Here is a 15,408-nt window from a genome sequence, read left to right on the forward strand (position 1 = left end):
TGTGACGGAGACAATGAATTCAAGCTGGAAAATATTCTTCAGGATATCATCCAGGAAAACTTCCCCAACCTAGCAAGGCAGGCCAATATTCAAGTCCAGGAAATACAGAAAACACCACAAATATATTCCACAATAAGAGCAACCCCCAGGCACATAATTGTCAGATTCACCATGGTTGAAATGAAGAAGAAAATGCTAAGGACAGCCAGAGAGAAAGGCCGGGTCACCCACAAAGGGAAGCCCATCAGACTCACAGCAGATCTCTCAGTAGAAACCCCACAAGCCAGAAGAGAGTGGGGCCAATATTCAACATCCTTAAAGAAAATAACTTTCAACCCAGAATTTCATATCCAGCCAAACTCAGCTTCATAAGTGAAGGAAAACTAAAATCCTTTGTGAACAAGCAAGTACTCAGAGATTTCATCACCACCAGGCCTGCTTTATAAGAGCTCCTGAAAGAGGCACTACACATAGAAAAAAACAACCAGTACCAGCCACTCCAAAAACATACCAAATGCTAAAGAGCATCAACACAATGAAGAAACTGCATCAACTAATGGGCAAAACAGCCCGCTAGCATCAAAATGGCAGGATCAAATTTACACATAACAATATTAACCCTAAATGTAAATGGGCTAAATGCCCCAATCAAAAGACACAGACTGGCAAACTGGATAAAAAGCCAAAACCCATTGGTGTGCTGTATCCAGAAAACCCATCTCACATGCAAGGATACACAAAGGCTCAAAATAAAGGGATGGAGGAAGATTTACGAAGCAAATGGAGAACAAAAAAAAGCAGGAGTTGCAGTTCTCGTCTCTGATAAAATAGACTTTAAAGCAACAAAGATTAAAAGAGACAAAGAAGGACATTACATAATGGTAAAAGGATCAATACAACAAGAAGAGCTAATGATCCTAAATATATATGCACCCAATACAGGAGCACCCAGATACATAAGGCAAGTTCTTAATGACTTACAAAGAGACTCAGACTCCCACACAATAATACTGGAGACTTTAACACCCCATTGTCAATATTAGACAGATCAACCAGACAGAAAATTAACAAGGATATCCAGGACTTGAACTCAGACCTGGACCAAGCAAACTTAATAGACATTTACAGAACTCTACACCCCAAATCCACAGAATATACATTCTTCTCAGCACCACATCATACATACTCGAAAATTGACCATATAATTGGAAGTAAATCACTCCTCAGGAAATATAAAACAACTAAAATCATAACAAACAGTCTCTCAGACCACAGTGCAATCAAGTTAGGACTCAGAATTCAGAAACTAACTCAGAACCCCACAGCTTCATTGAAACTGAATAACTGGCTCTTGAATGTTGACTGGAAAAACAGTGAAATGAAGACAGAAATAAATATGTTCTTTGAAACCAATGAGAACGAAGACACAACATACCAGAATCTCTGGGACACATTTAAAGCAGTCTCTAGAGGAAACTATATAGCAATAAGTACCCACATGAGAAGAGTGGAGAGATCCAAAATTGACACCCTATCATCAAAATTGAAAGAGCTAGAGGAGCAAGATCAAAAAAACTCAAAACCTAGCAGAAGACAAGAAATAACTAAGATCAGAGCAGAACTAAAGGAGATAGAAACACAAAAAACCCTTCAAAAATCAATAAATCCAAGAGCTGGTTTTTTGAAAAGATCAAGAAAATAGACCACTAGCCAGATTAATAAAATAGAAAAGAGAGAATAATCAAATAGATGCAATAAAAAATGATAAAGGGGTATCACCACAGATTCCACAGAAATTCAAACCATCATTGGAGATTATTACAAACAACTCTATGCACATAAACTAGTAAACCTGGAAGAAATGGATAAATTCCTGGATACTTGCATCCTCCCAAGCCTAAACCAGGAAGAAGTTGAAACCCTGAATAGACCAATAACGAGGTCTGCAGTTGAGGCAGCAATTAAGAGCCTACCACCCAAAAAAAGCCCAGGTCCAGATGGGTTCACAGCCAAATTCTACCAAACACACAAAGAGGAGCTAGTACCATTCCTTCTGAAACTATTCCAAATAATCCAAAAAGAGGGAATCCTTCCCAAATCATTTTATGAGACCGATATCATCCTGATACCAAAACCCGGCAGAGACTCAGCAAGAAAAGAAAACTTCAGGCCAATATTCATGATGAACATAGATGCAAAAATCTTCAAGAAAATACTGGCAAGCTGAATGCAATAGCATATTAAAAAGCTTATCCATCATAATCAAGTAGGATTCATCCCGGGGATGCAAGGCTGGTTCAACATACGCAAGTCTATAAACGTAATTCACCACATAAACAGAACCAAAACCAAAAACCACATGATTATCTCAATTGATGGAGAGAAGGCCTTTGACAAAATTCAACAGCCCTTTATGCTAAAAACCCTTAATAAACTAGGTATTGATGGAATGTATCTCAAAATAATAAAAACTATTTATGACAAACCAACAGCCAATATCATACTGAATGGGCAAAAACTGGAAGCATTCCCTTTGAAATCTGGCACTAGACAAGGATGCCCTCTCTCACCACTCCTATTCAATATAGTACTGGCAGTTCTAGCCAGAGCAATCAGGCAAGAAAAAGAAATAAAGGGTATTCGAATAGCAAAGGAGGAAGTCAAATTGTCTCTATTTGCAGACAACATGACTGTATATCTAGAAGACCCCATTGTCTCAGCCCAAAATCTCCTGAAACTGATAAGCTCTTGGAGAGAGAGATCCAAGATGGCTGATCACTAGCAGCTTGTGATTGTAGCTCCCAGTGAAAGCACAGAGAATGAGAGGATGCCACACTTTCAGATAAATTTTTGTTGCTCACGGACCAGGAGATTCCCAGCAGAGGAGCCCCAGGGGTCACCAGCACAACTCTTGTGGCCAGCACGGTGGTTTTGCCGGCACCTCAGTGCGTCAGTTCTTGGTGCAGAGTAAACGGGACTGGGTCCCCTTTTGGCCGACATTTGGAGCTCCGGGAAGGCAGAGTCGCCTATTCAGCTGATTGAAGGACGAACTCAAGAAGGAAGCCAGACCAGAGATTCCCGGGCAGAAAAGCACCATCAATCTTAACACCGCTGTTTTAGCTGGCGCAGTGGGTTGCTCAGATTCCAGCACTGGGAATTAACAAGTTGGACATCCACTCAGAGACCTAATTAGAAAGTCAGTAATTACAAAGATGACAGATGGATAAATTTATAATGATGAGAAGAAACCAGCCTAAAAAGGTTGAGAATACCCAAAATCAGAATGCCTCTCCCTCTACAGGGGATCACAGTTCCTCATCAACAAGGGAACAAGGCCTGATGGAGAACGAGTGCCTTCCCTTAACAGAAGTAGGCTTCAGAAGGTGGATGATAAGAAACTTCTGTAAGTTAAAAGAACATATTCTAACCCAATGCAAAGAAACTAAGAACTTTGAAAAAATTTTGATGAAATTCAAATGAGAATAGACAATTTAGAGAGGAATATAAATGAATTAATGGAACTGAAGAATACAATGTGAGAACTGTGTGAAGTATGCATAGGTTTTAACAGTTGAATTGATCAAGCAGAAGAAAGGATATCAGAGGTTGAAGCCCAACTTAATGAAATGAAATGAGAAGACAAGATTAGAGAAGAAAGAGTAAAAAGGAATGAGCTAAGTCTCCAAGAAATATGGGATATGTGAAAAGACCTAATTTATGTTTGATAGGTGTATCTGAATGTTATGAAGAGAATAAATCCAAGCTGGAAAATATTCTTTAGGATATTATTCAGGAAAACTTTCCCAACCTAGGAAGGTAGAACAATATTCAACTCCAGGTAATACAGAGACCACCATAAAGATATTCCTCAAGTAGAGCAACCCCAAGACACATAATTGTTAGATTCACCAGGGTTGAAATAAAGGAGAAAATTCTAAGGGCAGCTAGAGAGAAGGGGCAGGTTACCCATAAAGGGAAGCCTATCAGACTCACAGCAGATCTCTCAGCAGAAACCTTACAAATTAGAAGAGTGAGGGTCAATACTCAACATCCTCAAAGAAAAGAATTTTCAACCCAGAATCTCATATCCAGCCAAACTGAGCTTTATAAATGAAGGAAAAATAAAATTTTTCACAAACAAGTAAGCACACAGATATTTCACCACCACCAGGCCTGCTTTACAAGAGCTTTTGAAAGAAGTGCTATACACAGAAAGGAACAACCAATATCAGTCATCCCCAAAACTTAACAAAAGATAAAGAGTATCTCCATAATGAAGAATCTATATCAACTAATGGGCAAAACAGCCAGCTAGCATTAAACAACAATATTAAACTCACAAATATCAATATTAATCCTGAATTTAAATGGATTAAATGCCCCAATCAAAGACACAGAAAGGAAAATTGAATAAAAAGTCAAAACCCATCTGTATGCTGTATCCAGAGCCATCTCATAAGCAAGGACACACAAAGACTCAAAACAAAGCTTTGGTGGAAGACTTACCAATCAAATGGAGAGCAAAATAAAAAAACAGCAGTTGTAACTTTCGTCTCTGACAAAATAGACTTTAATAGTAACAAAGACTAAAAGAAACAAAGAAGGACATTATATAATGGTAAAAGGATCAATACAACAATAGGAGTCAATGATCATAAATATAAATGCACCCAATATAGAAACACCCAGATACATAAGACAAGTTCTCAATGACTTACAAAGAGACTTGGACTCCCCCACAATAATAGTGGGAGACTTTGACACCACATTGTTAATATTCGATGGATCAATGAGATAGAAAATTAACAGGGACATTCATGATTTGATCTCAGACCTGCAACAAGTAAATTCAGTGAATATCTATAGAATTCTTCACCCCAGGTCCACAGAACATACATTTTTCTCAGTATCTTATTACACCTATTTTGAAAGTGACCACATAATTGGAAGTAAATCATTGTTCAGCATTTGCATAGCATTTCACAGACTTAAATGAAATATTGGTTGGCTGTTTGTTATTTTCTTCCCTTATTCCTTCCTGTCTCTGCTGATAAGTACAATTATCGGCATAAAAGAGGTTTTTAATACCTATTTTTAGATTCCATTCCAGCCTGGGAAATAGAGCAAGATTCCTGTTCTTTCTCCCCTTTCTCTTTCTGCTTTTTCTTAAGAAAAAAAAGAGCAGGTGGGTTGACAATAGAAATAGCAATAAGAGTTGCATATTGTGTAGCAATAAGAATAGCAATCAGAATCCAGAGAATAGTGGAATAATATCCTCAAAGTTCTGGGAGTAAATAGCTGCTCATTGAAACATAATGAGCTAAATCATCTTTTAAGAATGAAAATGAAACAAAGACATTTTTAGAAAAATGACAAAGAAAATTTTCAACTAAAAAAAAAAAGGAAAAGAAAATAAACCATCACATATACGTTATTTTCTACACGATTACATTTTTAGTTGGCATTCTTTTGTAAAAAGTAGCTTTCCATTTTCCCTGCATATCATTAAAAAATTTAATTCAGTTTGTGAGGCCAAGGCAGGTGGATCACTAGAGGTGAGGAGTTCAAAATCAGCCTGGCCTGATTTTGGTGAAGCCCTGTTTCTACTAAAAATATAAAGATCAGCCGGGCGTGATGGCACATGCTGGTAATCTCAGCTACTTGGGAGGATGAGGCAGGAGAATCGCTTGAACCAGACAGGTGGGGTTGTGGTGAGCCGAGATCATGTCCCTGCACTCCAGCATGGGTGACAGAATGAGACTCCATCTCAGAAAAAATAATAATTAAAAAAAAAAAGGAAACTGATAAGCAACTTCAGCAAAGTCTCAGGATACAAAATCAATGTGCAAAAATCACAAGCATTCCTATACACCGATAACAGACTTAAAGAGAGCCAAATCAAGAACAAACTGCCATCACAACTGCTACAAAGAGAATAAAATACCTAGGAATACAACTAACAAGGAAAGTAAACGATCTCTTCAAGGAGAACTACAAAGCCACTGCTCAATGAAATAAGAGAGGACACAAACAGATGGAGAAACATTCCACGTTCATGGTTAGGAAGAATCAATATCGTGAAAATGGCCACACTGCCCAAAGTAATTTACAGATTCAACGCTATCCCCATCAAGCTACCAATAACCTTCTTCACAGAACTGGAAAAAAACACCTTAAACTTCATATGGAACCAAAAGAAAGCCCGCATAGCCAAGTCAATTCTAAGCAAAAAGAACAATGCGGGAGACATCACACTACTGGACTTCAAACTATACTACAAGGCTACAGTAATGAAAACAGCATGGTACTGGTACCAAAACAGATATAGACCAATGGAACATAACAGAGGCCTTGGAGGCAACACAACATATCTACGACCATCCGATCTTTGACAAACCTCACAAAAACAAGCAACAGGGAAAGGATTCCCTGTTTAATAAATGCTGTTGGGAAAACTGGCTAGCTATGTGCAGAAAGCAGAAGCTGGACCCCTTCCTGACACCTTACACTAAAATTCACTCCAGGTGGATTAAAGACTTAAACATAAGACCTAACACCATAAAAACCCTAGAAGAAAATCTAGGCAAAACCATTCAGGACATAGGCATAGGCAAGGACTTCATGACCAAAACACCAAAAGCATTGGCAACAAAAGCCAAAACAGACAAATGGGACCTAATCAAACTCCACAGCTTCTGCATAGCAAAAGAAACAGTCATTAGAGTGAATCGGCAACCAACAGAATGGGAAAAAATTTTTGCAGTTTCCCCATCTGACAAAGGGCTGATATCCAGAATTTACAAAGAACTCAAACAGATTTATAAGAAAAAAACAAACAAGCCCATTCAAAAATGGGCAAAGGATATGAACAGACATTTTTCAAAAGAAGACATACATAAGGCCAACAAGCATATGAAAAAATGCTTATCATCACTGGTTATCAGAGAAATACAAATCAAAACTACATTGAGATAGCATCTCACGCCAGTTAGAATGGTGATCATTAAAAAATCTGGAGACAACAGATGCTGGAGAGGATGTGGAGAAATAGGAATACTTTTACACTGTTGGTGGGAGTGTAAATTAGTTCAACCATTGTGGAAGACAGTGTGGCGATTCCACAAGGACCTAGAAATAGAAATTCCATTTGACCCAGCAATCCCAGTACTGGGTATATATCCAAAGGATTATAAATCGTTCTACTATAAGGACACATGCACACAAATGTTCATTGCAGCACTGTTCACAATAGCAAAGACCTGGAACCAACCCAAATGCCCATCGATGATAGACTGGACAGGGAAATGTGAAAATTAGCCAGGCATGGTGGCAGGTGCCTGTAATCCCAGTTACTTGGGAGGCTGAAGCAGAGAATTGCTGGAACCCAGGAGGCAGAGGTTGCAGTAAGCTGGGATCACGCCACTGCATTCCTGCCTGGGTGACAGAATGAGACTCCATCTCAAAAAAAGAAAAAAGACTTTTTTTTTTTCTTAAGAGATATGGATCATCCCATGTAGAGTTAAAAAGTAATACAAAAATTTAAGAAATTAAATGTTTAACACTTACTATACCTATTCTTTTTAGCTAAGTCAATTCTATGATTGATAGAATAAACTGTTTTACATTTTAAGTATGTTTTCTATTTCCTTGGTATCTTCGTACAATAAATGTATACAGTATAGTGATATCCTTTTAGTAGTGCTTAGGTATAAAGTAATGTAATATCAAGAAGGAGCTCTACATTTAGGGCTTAAAGATGTCCATTCTCAGCAAAGGGCTATATGGTTTTACAAATCACCAGCCCCTCATTTGTAAAATCTAAGCCGAATTCTGGGATCTTTGAGGTTCTCTCTTTCTCTCTCTCTCTCTCTCTGTATGCGCGCGCGCGCACACACACACACACACACACACACACACACACACACGGTTATTTTATTGCCCAGAGGCTAATCTTTTATTTTACATGATTATGGTTATTTTTATATATTTATACATATTATCAGGAATATCTAAAATTTTAACATCTGGGTTCTTAGAAACAAAGCTACCAGGGATAATGTTGTTCCTATGGGGGAAATACAGTCCTTAAAACAATCCAATTTAGAATTCAATTTAGAGAAATGCAATATGAGGAAAAGCTGAAACATACTGTTCCTAAATTAGCCTTATAATTTTTAGGCCTCCCTCTGTTTTCTGTGACCTGACAATAACCCTTTTCAACAGGTTTTCATTCTGCTATCTCACAAAGCCCTTATTTGGTTTCTTTTCATGTTAACCAGTTACAGACAGAAAAGACCAATTTTCCTTTTCAATGGAATCTATTTTTCCTTCATGCAAAATACTTTCAATTTTCAATAATTTTTTTTAAAAATTAAAAAAATGCCCATTGATAATAGACTGGATTGGAAAAATGTGGCACATATACACCATGGAATATTATGCAGCAATCAGAAATGATGAGTTCATGTCATTTGTAGGGACATGGATGAATCTGGAAAACATCATCCTCAGCAAACTGACACAAGAACAGAAAATGAAACACCGCATATTCTCACTCATAGGTGGGTGATGAAAAATGAGAACACATGGACACAGAAAGGGGAGTACTAAACACTGGGGTCTATTGGAGGGAAAAGGGGAGGGCCAGTGGGAGGGGGAGGTGGGGAGGGATAGCCTGGGGAGAAATGCCAAATGTGGGTGAAGGGGAGAAGAAAAGCAAAGCACACTGCCATGTGTGTACCTACGCAACTGTCTTGCATGCTCTGCTCATGTACCCCAAAACCTATAATCCAATAAAAAATTAAAAAAAAAAAAAAAAAAAAAAAAAAAAAATTAAACTTTCACAAAGCATAAAATTCAGAAGAAATGATTATTAAAATCCTAGTCTGCTAGAAAATATACCTCTAATATTTATCTCTATTTTAAAATTAGAGAGGTGATATATATGTAGCTCTGGTTGTTGTAAAAGCATGAACACATGATGTGTTTGTGTAAAGATAAAATCAAATAATATAAGAAAAATACTTTATAAATTATAAAGAACAATAACAATTTGTTCTTGCTGAAAATCAAATCTGAAGTAGGCCTTTAAAAAGAAGGCCTTATTTTTAGGCAGTCTCACTGTTATTCATTTTGAGGCTCTCAGTACTTCTAACTTAACCTCTCAGTCTTACTTATCTTTAAGCGTCTGCAGCTCGGGTTCCTCAATTAGGTGTACTCATTCTGCATCAAGACCCTTCCTTGCTGCCCTCGCTTCCAAGACCCATACTTTAAATAGCGGGCACCACTTCATCCTTTGGGGCCAAGAACTCAGTATCAGCTCCTCAGACAGGCCTTTGCTGACCAGCTAATTTCATATATCCTCCCTTACGCCATCTCATAACTTTTCCGTAATAAAAAACAACACATTTGTCATTAAATCATTTTTGTTCAACCGTATACATCTTGAGAAATAACCCAGTGACAGGCACTTCTAGGGACTCAATCAGTATGTGCTAAATAAATTTAAAGAAAAAGAATTTTAAAAAAGAGAAATAGCCAGATATATTTAAGCATAATAGTAAAACCACCATATTCATATCTATTTTAAATAAATGTATGTATAGTTATATATTTACATATCTATATCTTCTAAATTTCTTTAAACATTTTATTCCATGATTATGAAAAATAATTTATAATGAAATGCAGATATAAAAATAGTTATCAAAAGTGTTCTCCCCAGCATGCTGATGATGATAATGATTATAGTATCTAAACTGTATAATCTCAAGAGCACCATTTAAAATGTTTTCTGTATAAGACTAGGGAGCAAAGCCTAAATGTCATAGAACAGAAAGACATTCTGGATATAATTAGTTTTAAGGGCACAGTCGCATTATTAATACCTATGGAACATTCTGAACTTTACAATTAGTACCTGTAGTATCTTGCTTGGTCATAAAAGATTCTACACCTGTAATAGCTGGAGGCCGAGGTAATCGTCGTGCAATACAAATCAGACACGACTGGAAATCTGCCCAAAACAAGAAGGGAAATTGAAGGAAAGAGTAGAAAGTAGTTTACATTTATCACTTGCCATTAATGATTTTCATAAAAATAATATGTTACAGGACCTGACATAATATTGAAATCATTCTTTTTCTTTTTTTTTTAATATCATCCAGCCTAAAATGTCAAGAATCATTCTTATCTAATAGTATATTAGAAATAAAATTGCTAACCAAAAACTGACAGCTCCAGGTAGAGAGTTAGTTGGCATAAACCATTCCTTCCTATTGAATGCTCTTAATATATACTAGAGGAGACTGATGCATCTCATGTACTTGGATGATAACAACTAGAAGTAGTAGTTTTGGTTAGATATAAGTGGCACAGTGTTTTTTAAAATACAGTTTTGTAGTCAATTTCCTACACTCATCAGTACTTAATGACTACAAAGATTATTCTTATAACCACAGTGCAGATAATTGTATGAGAAAAACAACCTTTAATTCTGAAGCACTATTTTGCTCTTAACAGATGACTTCATGTTTTTTAGAATATACAATTTTTTCAAAGTCCTATTCCCAAATTTTGTTTTGAGGATGTTATACACATTATCACCAGCTAAAAATGAACTTGAATCAAATAAGACTTGGCATCTGTATTTTGTAAAAAGTCTCCAGTAGATTGTTACCTGTTTCCTGGTGAGACCCGCAACGTACACAGCTTTTTTGTATCTGACTTCTTGTCTACTACCTTCCCTTGTTCTTACTCCAGCTCTCAATTTGTGATTTTCTAAACTTAGCTTAGTCTAAGTTTACATGGAAAACTCATCCACTGTCACATATTTAACTAATTCCATGTTGACACCATGTTCATATTAGAGCTTCAGTATGTTTCCATCTGTTCATAAGTTTTCTCCTTATAAATTACCTTGTATAGCCTGAAAAATGCCAACTCTATTCTCCAATGTTCCCTACACTCTAAACTAGAAACTTTCTAAAAATCAGAGCTGTTCAACAGTCTGCTGCATCTGGTACATTTCCAACTGGCAGCAGTTAGTTACATCACTTATTTCTAGACAGCAAGTTGGTTTGAATTATTTGACATTTTAGTGGGAATGCCAGCTTAAAACTCAGAATCTGGGGGGCATATTAAAGCAATGATTCTAGATGTTAGTAATTGTTGTTTTTTTAAGTATTAAGAATATACAGCAAATGGAATAGCTACTCTGATACATATTATACTAACCAAAAATATTATCTGAAAAAGGCAGTTTATAATTAATTTCCTCTCTTTTCCTTAAAGTCATAGAAGAAATAAACACTTTAAAAAGATGTTTGGCTTTACCTTCTCCATCCTCTTGAATTGATTTTGGCTGTGATACAGTGAAACACTGCATTACTTCGTAACGCTGGCAAGCTTCTTGGTTCTCGGTGCCTGGCTCATCTGGAGGGTGAATTAGCATCCTGCAGTTAAAGGTATGGCTATTTCGTCGTGTGGCCTCTTGAGGCCAAGGAACTCCATTTACTGAGGAAGAAAAATTGATTGTGTCTGTGAATAAGGTGATAAAGCACAAACTCTGAAGATACAAAAGATATACTTTAAGCCATCTGCTTAATTAGATCCTCAGATGAAAAAACAGACTGACCTCTTCAGATCTAACATTATCCTAAGGCATAGGATACTTATCTCCCTAGCCAATCTAAATGTTTAGCAATTAGAAAACTGTAACATTTCCAAGAAAATACATATGATCTTCCCCTCAAATACTATAATCAAAGAGAAAAATTAAAACTTATTAGCCATTTTGCTGAGAATTTTATAGCACTTAATTAATGAGTTTTTCAGTTGGTTTCCAGTTATACTTTGGCAATGAAAAAATGATTTAAAACTACAGGTGAATTGATAAGTGGGGGTTTTAACTTGGCAGTCATGGATTCTTAAGGTTGGCTTTTGTGTGGATGTGCGCCTTTTGGGGGGAGAAGATTTCAATTTTCTTAGAGTCTGTGACTCAAAAAAAATATTTAGAATAGGTCAGGCTCACGCCTGTAATCCCAGCACTTCGGGAGGCTGAGGTGGGTGGATCACAAGGTCAAGAGATCGAGACCATCCTGGCCAATATGGGGAAACCCATCCCTACTAAAAATACAAAAATTAGCTGAGTGTGGTAGTGTGCACCTGTAGTCCCAGCTACTTGAGAGGCTGAGTTAGGAGAATCACTGGAACCCTGGAGGCACAGGTTACAGATTGTGCCACTGCACTCCAGTATGGCAAAAGAGCAAGAATCTATCTCAAAAAGAAAAAAAGAAAAAGAAAAAGAAAAATATTTAGAATATGAAGTAATCTCAATTTTTCATAACCATTTTTTCCTTGTGCTTTAATTTATTTTACTTAACTAGCACAGTTCATATGCTACAATGCCTTGGATACAGTGGATAATCAATATTATTATATAAAAAAAACTGCTAAAAAAGAAATGGTACCTGATCCAGTATAGGAAAAATGAATCCAATTGTAGAACAGGTTTCTATTTCAAGGAAGAACCACTGTGTGGCGGGCCAAAATTTCCCAGTCGTAGTGTCATGTTTAAATCATGTGGTCATGAGATGATCAAAGCGTTTTTAAGGATGCTTTTTTAGTTCTTTTCAACATGGTGAAACCCTGTCTCTACTAAAAATACAAAAATTAGCTTTTTTTTTTGTATTTTTGAGACGGAGTCTAGCTCTGTCACCCAGGCTGGAGTGCAATGGCACAATCTTGGCTTAACGCAACCTCCACCTCCCAGGTTAAAGCGATTCCCCTACCTCAGTCTCCTGAGTAGCTGGAATTACAGACATGCTACCATGTCTGACTAATTTTTGTATTTTTTATAGAGATGGGGCTTCACCATGTTGGCCAGGCTGGTCTCAAACTCCTGACCTTATGATCCGCCCATCTCGGCCTCCCAAAGTGCTGGGATTACAGGCATGAGCCACTGTGCCTGGCCGAGGCTGTTTTTTTTTTTTTTTTTTTAACTGTTCCCAAACGTTTTCCTACCTTAAACTCTCCAATAACCCTCCTTCCTTTTTTCCATCTCATCCTTTATTAAGTGTTAGAAGAAATCATGGAAACAAACCTATACTGGAGAAAGGAGTCTTGGTGCTGCTATTAGCAAGTTCTAAGGTTTGGGTTAATTAATCTTTGATGCTCATTGTCTCATTTTTTAAAATAAAAGAATCCACTACATTATCTCTAAAGTTATTTATGCACTAAAATTTCATAATAAAATATATAAGATCCCTTGATACTATAATTCAAATATCAGTAGTGATTTTAATAGAAACAATCATTTCAGGTCACCAGTTACAACAAACATATAGTACTATTTTCAAAAGGAAACAAAGTTTCTATTCTGTTGGGGGAACAATGTGGAAAATAAAGAGCTATGAATAACATTTTTATATGCATGTCTGGTTTAGTGATATAGGATTTCTGTCTAAGGCCCTCAACTCCACTGGAGCATATATAGGCTAAAAAGTAGAAGGAAAGGGAGGAAAAAAAGAAAAATGAATATAAAAATTAGCATATATATATTCATTTTTTAGAGCTCTCTTCTGATGTACTGAATAAATGGATTAAATTGTCTAATTCTTAGGAAAACCCTCCAACTAAAGTAAATAAACCTTATAATAAAAAATGGATTTGTTATCTCAAATAAATACGCTACTCAAATAAATCAGAGATGGCACAAACACATGGAAAAATATCCCATGCTCATGAATAGTAAGAATCAATACCATTAAAATGGCCATACTGCCCAAAGCAATTTACAGATTCAATGCTGTCCCTATCAAACTACCAATAACATTCTTCACAGAACTAGAAAACACTATTTTAAAATTCATAGGGAACCAAAAAAAGAGCCCAAATAGCCAAGGCAATCCTAAGCAAAAAGAACAAAGCTGGAGGCATCATGTTATCTGACTTCAAACTATATTACAGGGATACAGCAACCAAAACAGCATGGTACTGGTACAAAAATAGATGCATAGACCAATGAAACAAAATAGAGAGCCTAGAAATAAGGCCACATCCTACAGCCATCTGATTTTTGACAAAGCTGACAAAAACAAGCAATGGGGAAAGGACTCCCTATTCAATAAATGGTGATGGGATAACTGGATAGCTATATGCAGAAAATTAAAACTGAATCTCTCCCTTATACCATATACAAAAAATCAACTCAAGATGGATTAAAGACTTAAATGTAAAATCCAAAACTACAAAAGACTTTAGAAGACAACTTAGGCAATACCATTCTGGACACAGGAACAGACAAAGATTCTATAATAAAGATGCCAAAAGCAATCAAAACAAAAGCAAAAATTGACAACTGGGACTTAATTAAATGTAAGAGCTTCTGCACAGCAAAGAAAACTGTCAAGAAAATAAACAGACAACCTAGAGAATGGGAGAAAATATTTGCAAACCATGCATCTGAAAAAGGTCTAATATCCAGTATTTATAAGGAGCTTAAACAAATTTATAAGGAAAAAACAAAGAACCCCATTAAAAAGTGGGCAAAGGACACCAACAGACACTTTACAAAAGACACCATATGGCCCACAAGCATGTGAAAAAAAGCTCAATTATCACTGATCATTAGAGAAATGCAAATCAAAACCACAATGAGATACCATCTCACACCATTCAGAATGGCTATCATTAAAACATCAAAAGATAACAGATGCTGGCAAAGTTTTGGAGAAAAGGGAATGCTTATACACTGTTGGTGGGAGTGTAAGTTAGTTCAACCATTATGGAAAGCAGTGTGGTGATTCCTCAAAGAGCTAAACAGAACTACCATTTAACCCAGCAATCTCATTACTGGGTTATATACCCAAAGGAATATAAATCATTCTACCATAAAGACACACACAAATGTATGTTCATTGCCATGATATTCACAATAGCAAAGACATGGAGTCAACCTAAATGACCATCGATGGCAGACTGGATAAAGAAAATGTGGTACATATACACCATGGAATACTATACAGCCATAAAAAGAACGAGACTATGTCATCTGCAGGAACGTGGATGGAACTGAAGGCCATTATCCTTAGCAAACTAACACAGGAACAGAAAACTAAATACTGCATGTTCTCACTTATAAGTGGGAGCTAAAGGACAGGAACTCATAGACACAAGAGGAAAACAACAGACACTGGAGCCTACCTGAGGATGGAGGGTAGAGGCTGGGAGGAGTAAAAGGATCAGTAAAAATAACTATTGGGTGCTAGGCTTAGTACCTTGGTTGATATGGTTTGGCCCAGTGTCGACACCCAAATCTCATCCCAAATTGTAATCCCTACGTGTTGAGGGAGAGACCTGTAATCCACATGTGTTGAGGGAGGGAGGTGACCAGATCATGGGGGTAGT

The 15,408-nt window shown here is 36.8% G+C and overlaps 1 protein-coding gene across 7 annotated transcripts in view; it reads right to left on the minus strand.

Moving 5' to 3' along the window:
* Positions 1 to 15,408, minus strand: part of NCOA1 (nuclear receptor coactivator 1) — a 290,014-nt gene that overhangs the window by 80,282 nt on the left and 194,324 nt on the right. For all 7 annotated transcript variants that reach the window (XM_078349811.1, XM_078349815.1, XM_078349814.1 and 4 more), the window contains 2 exons: positions 11,335 to 11,514; positions 9,920 to 10,015 (listed from right to left, as the gene is read on the minus strand). In XM_078349811.1, the coding sequence (XP_078205937.1) occupies positions 9,920 to 10,015; positions 11,335 to 11,514 (276 nt within the window). The remainder of the gene's footprint in view (positions 1 to 9,919; positions 10,016 to 11,334; positions 11,515 to 15,408) is intronic.

This window comes from Callithrix jacchus, chromosome 14 (genome assembly GCF_049354715.1).
Source record: "Callithrix jacchus isolate 240 chromosome 14, calJac240_pri, whole genome shotgun sequence".
NCBI lineage: Eukaryota > Metazoa > Chordata > Mammalia > Primates > Cebidae > Callithrix > Callithrix jacchus.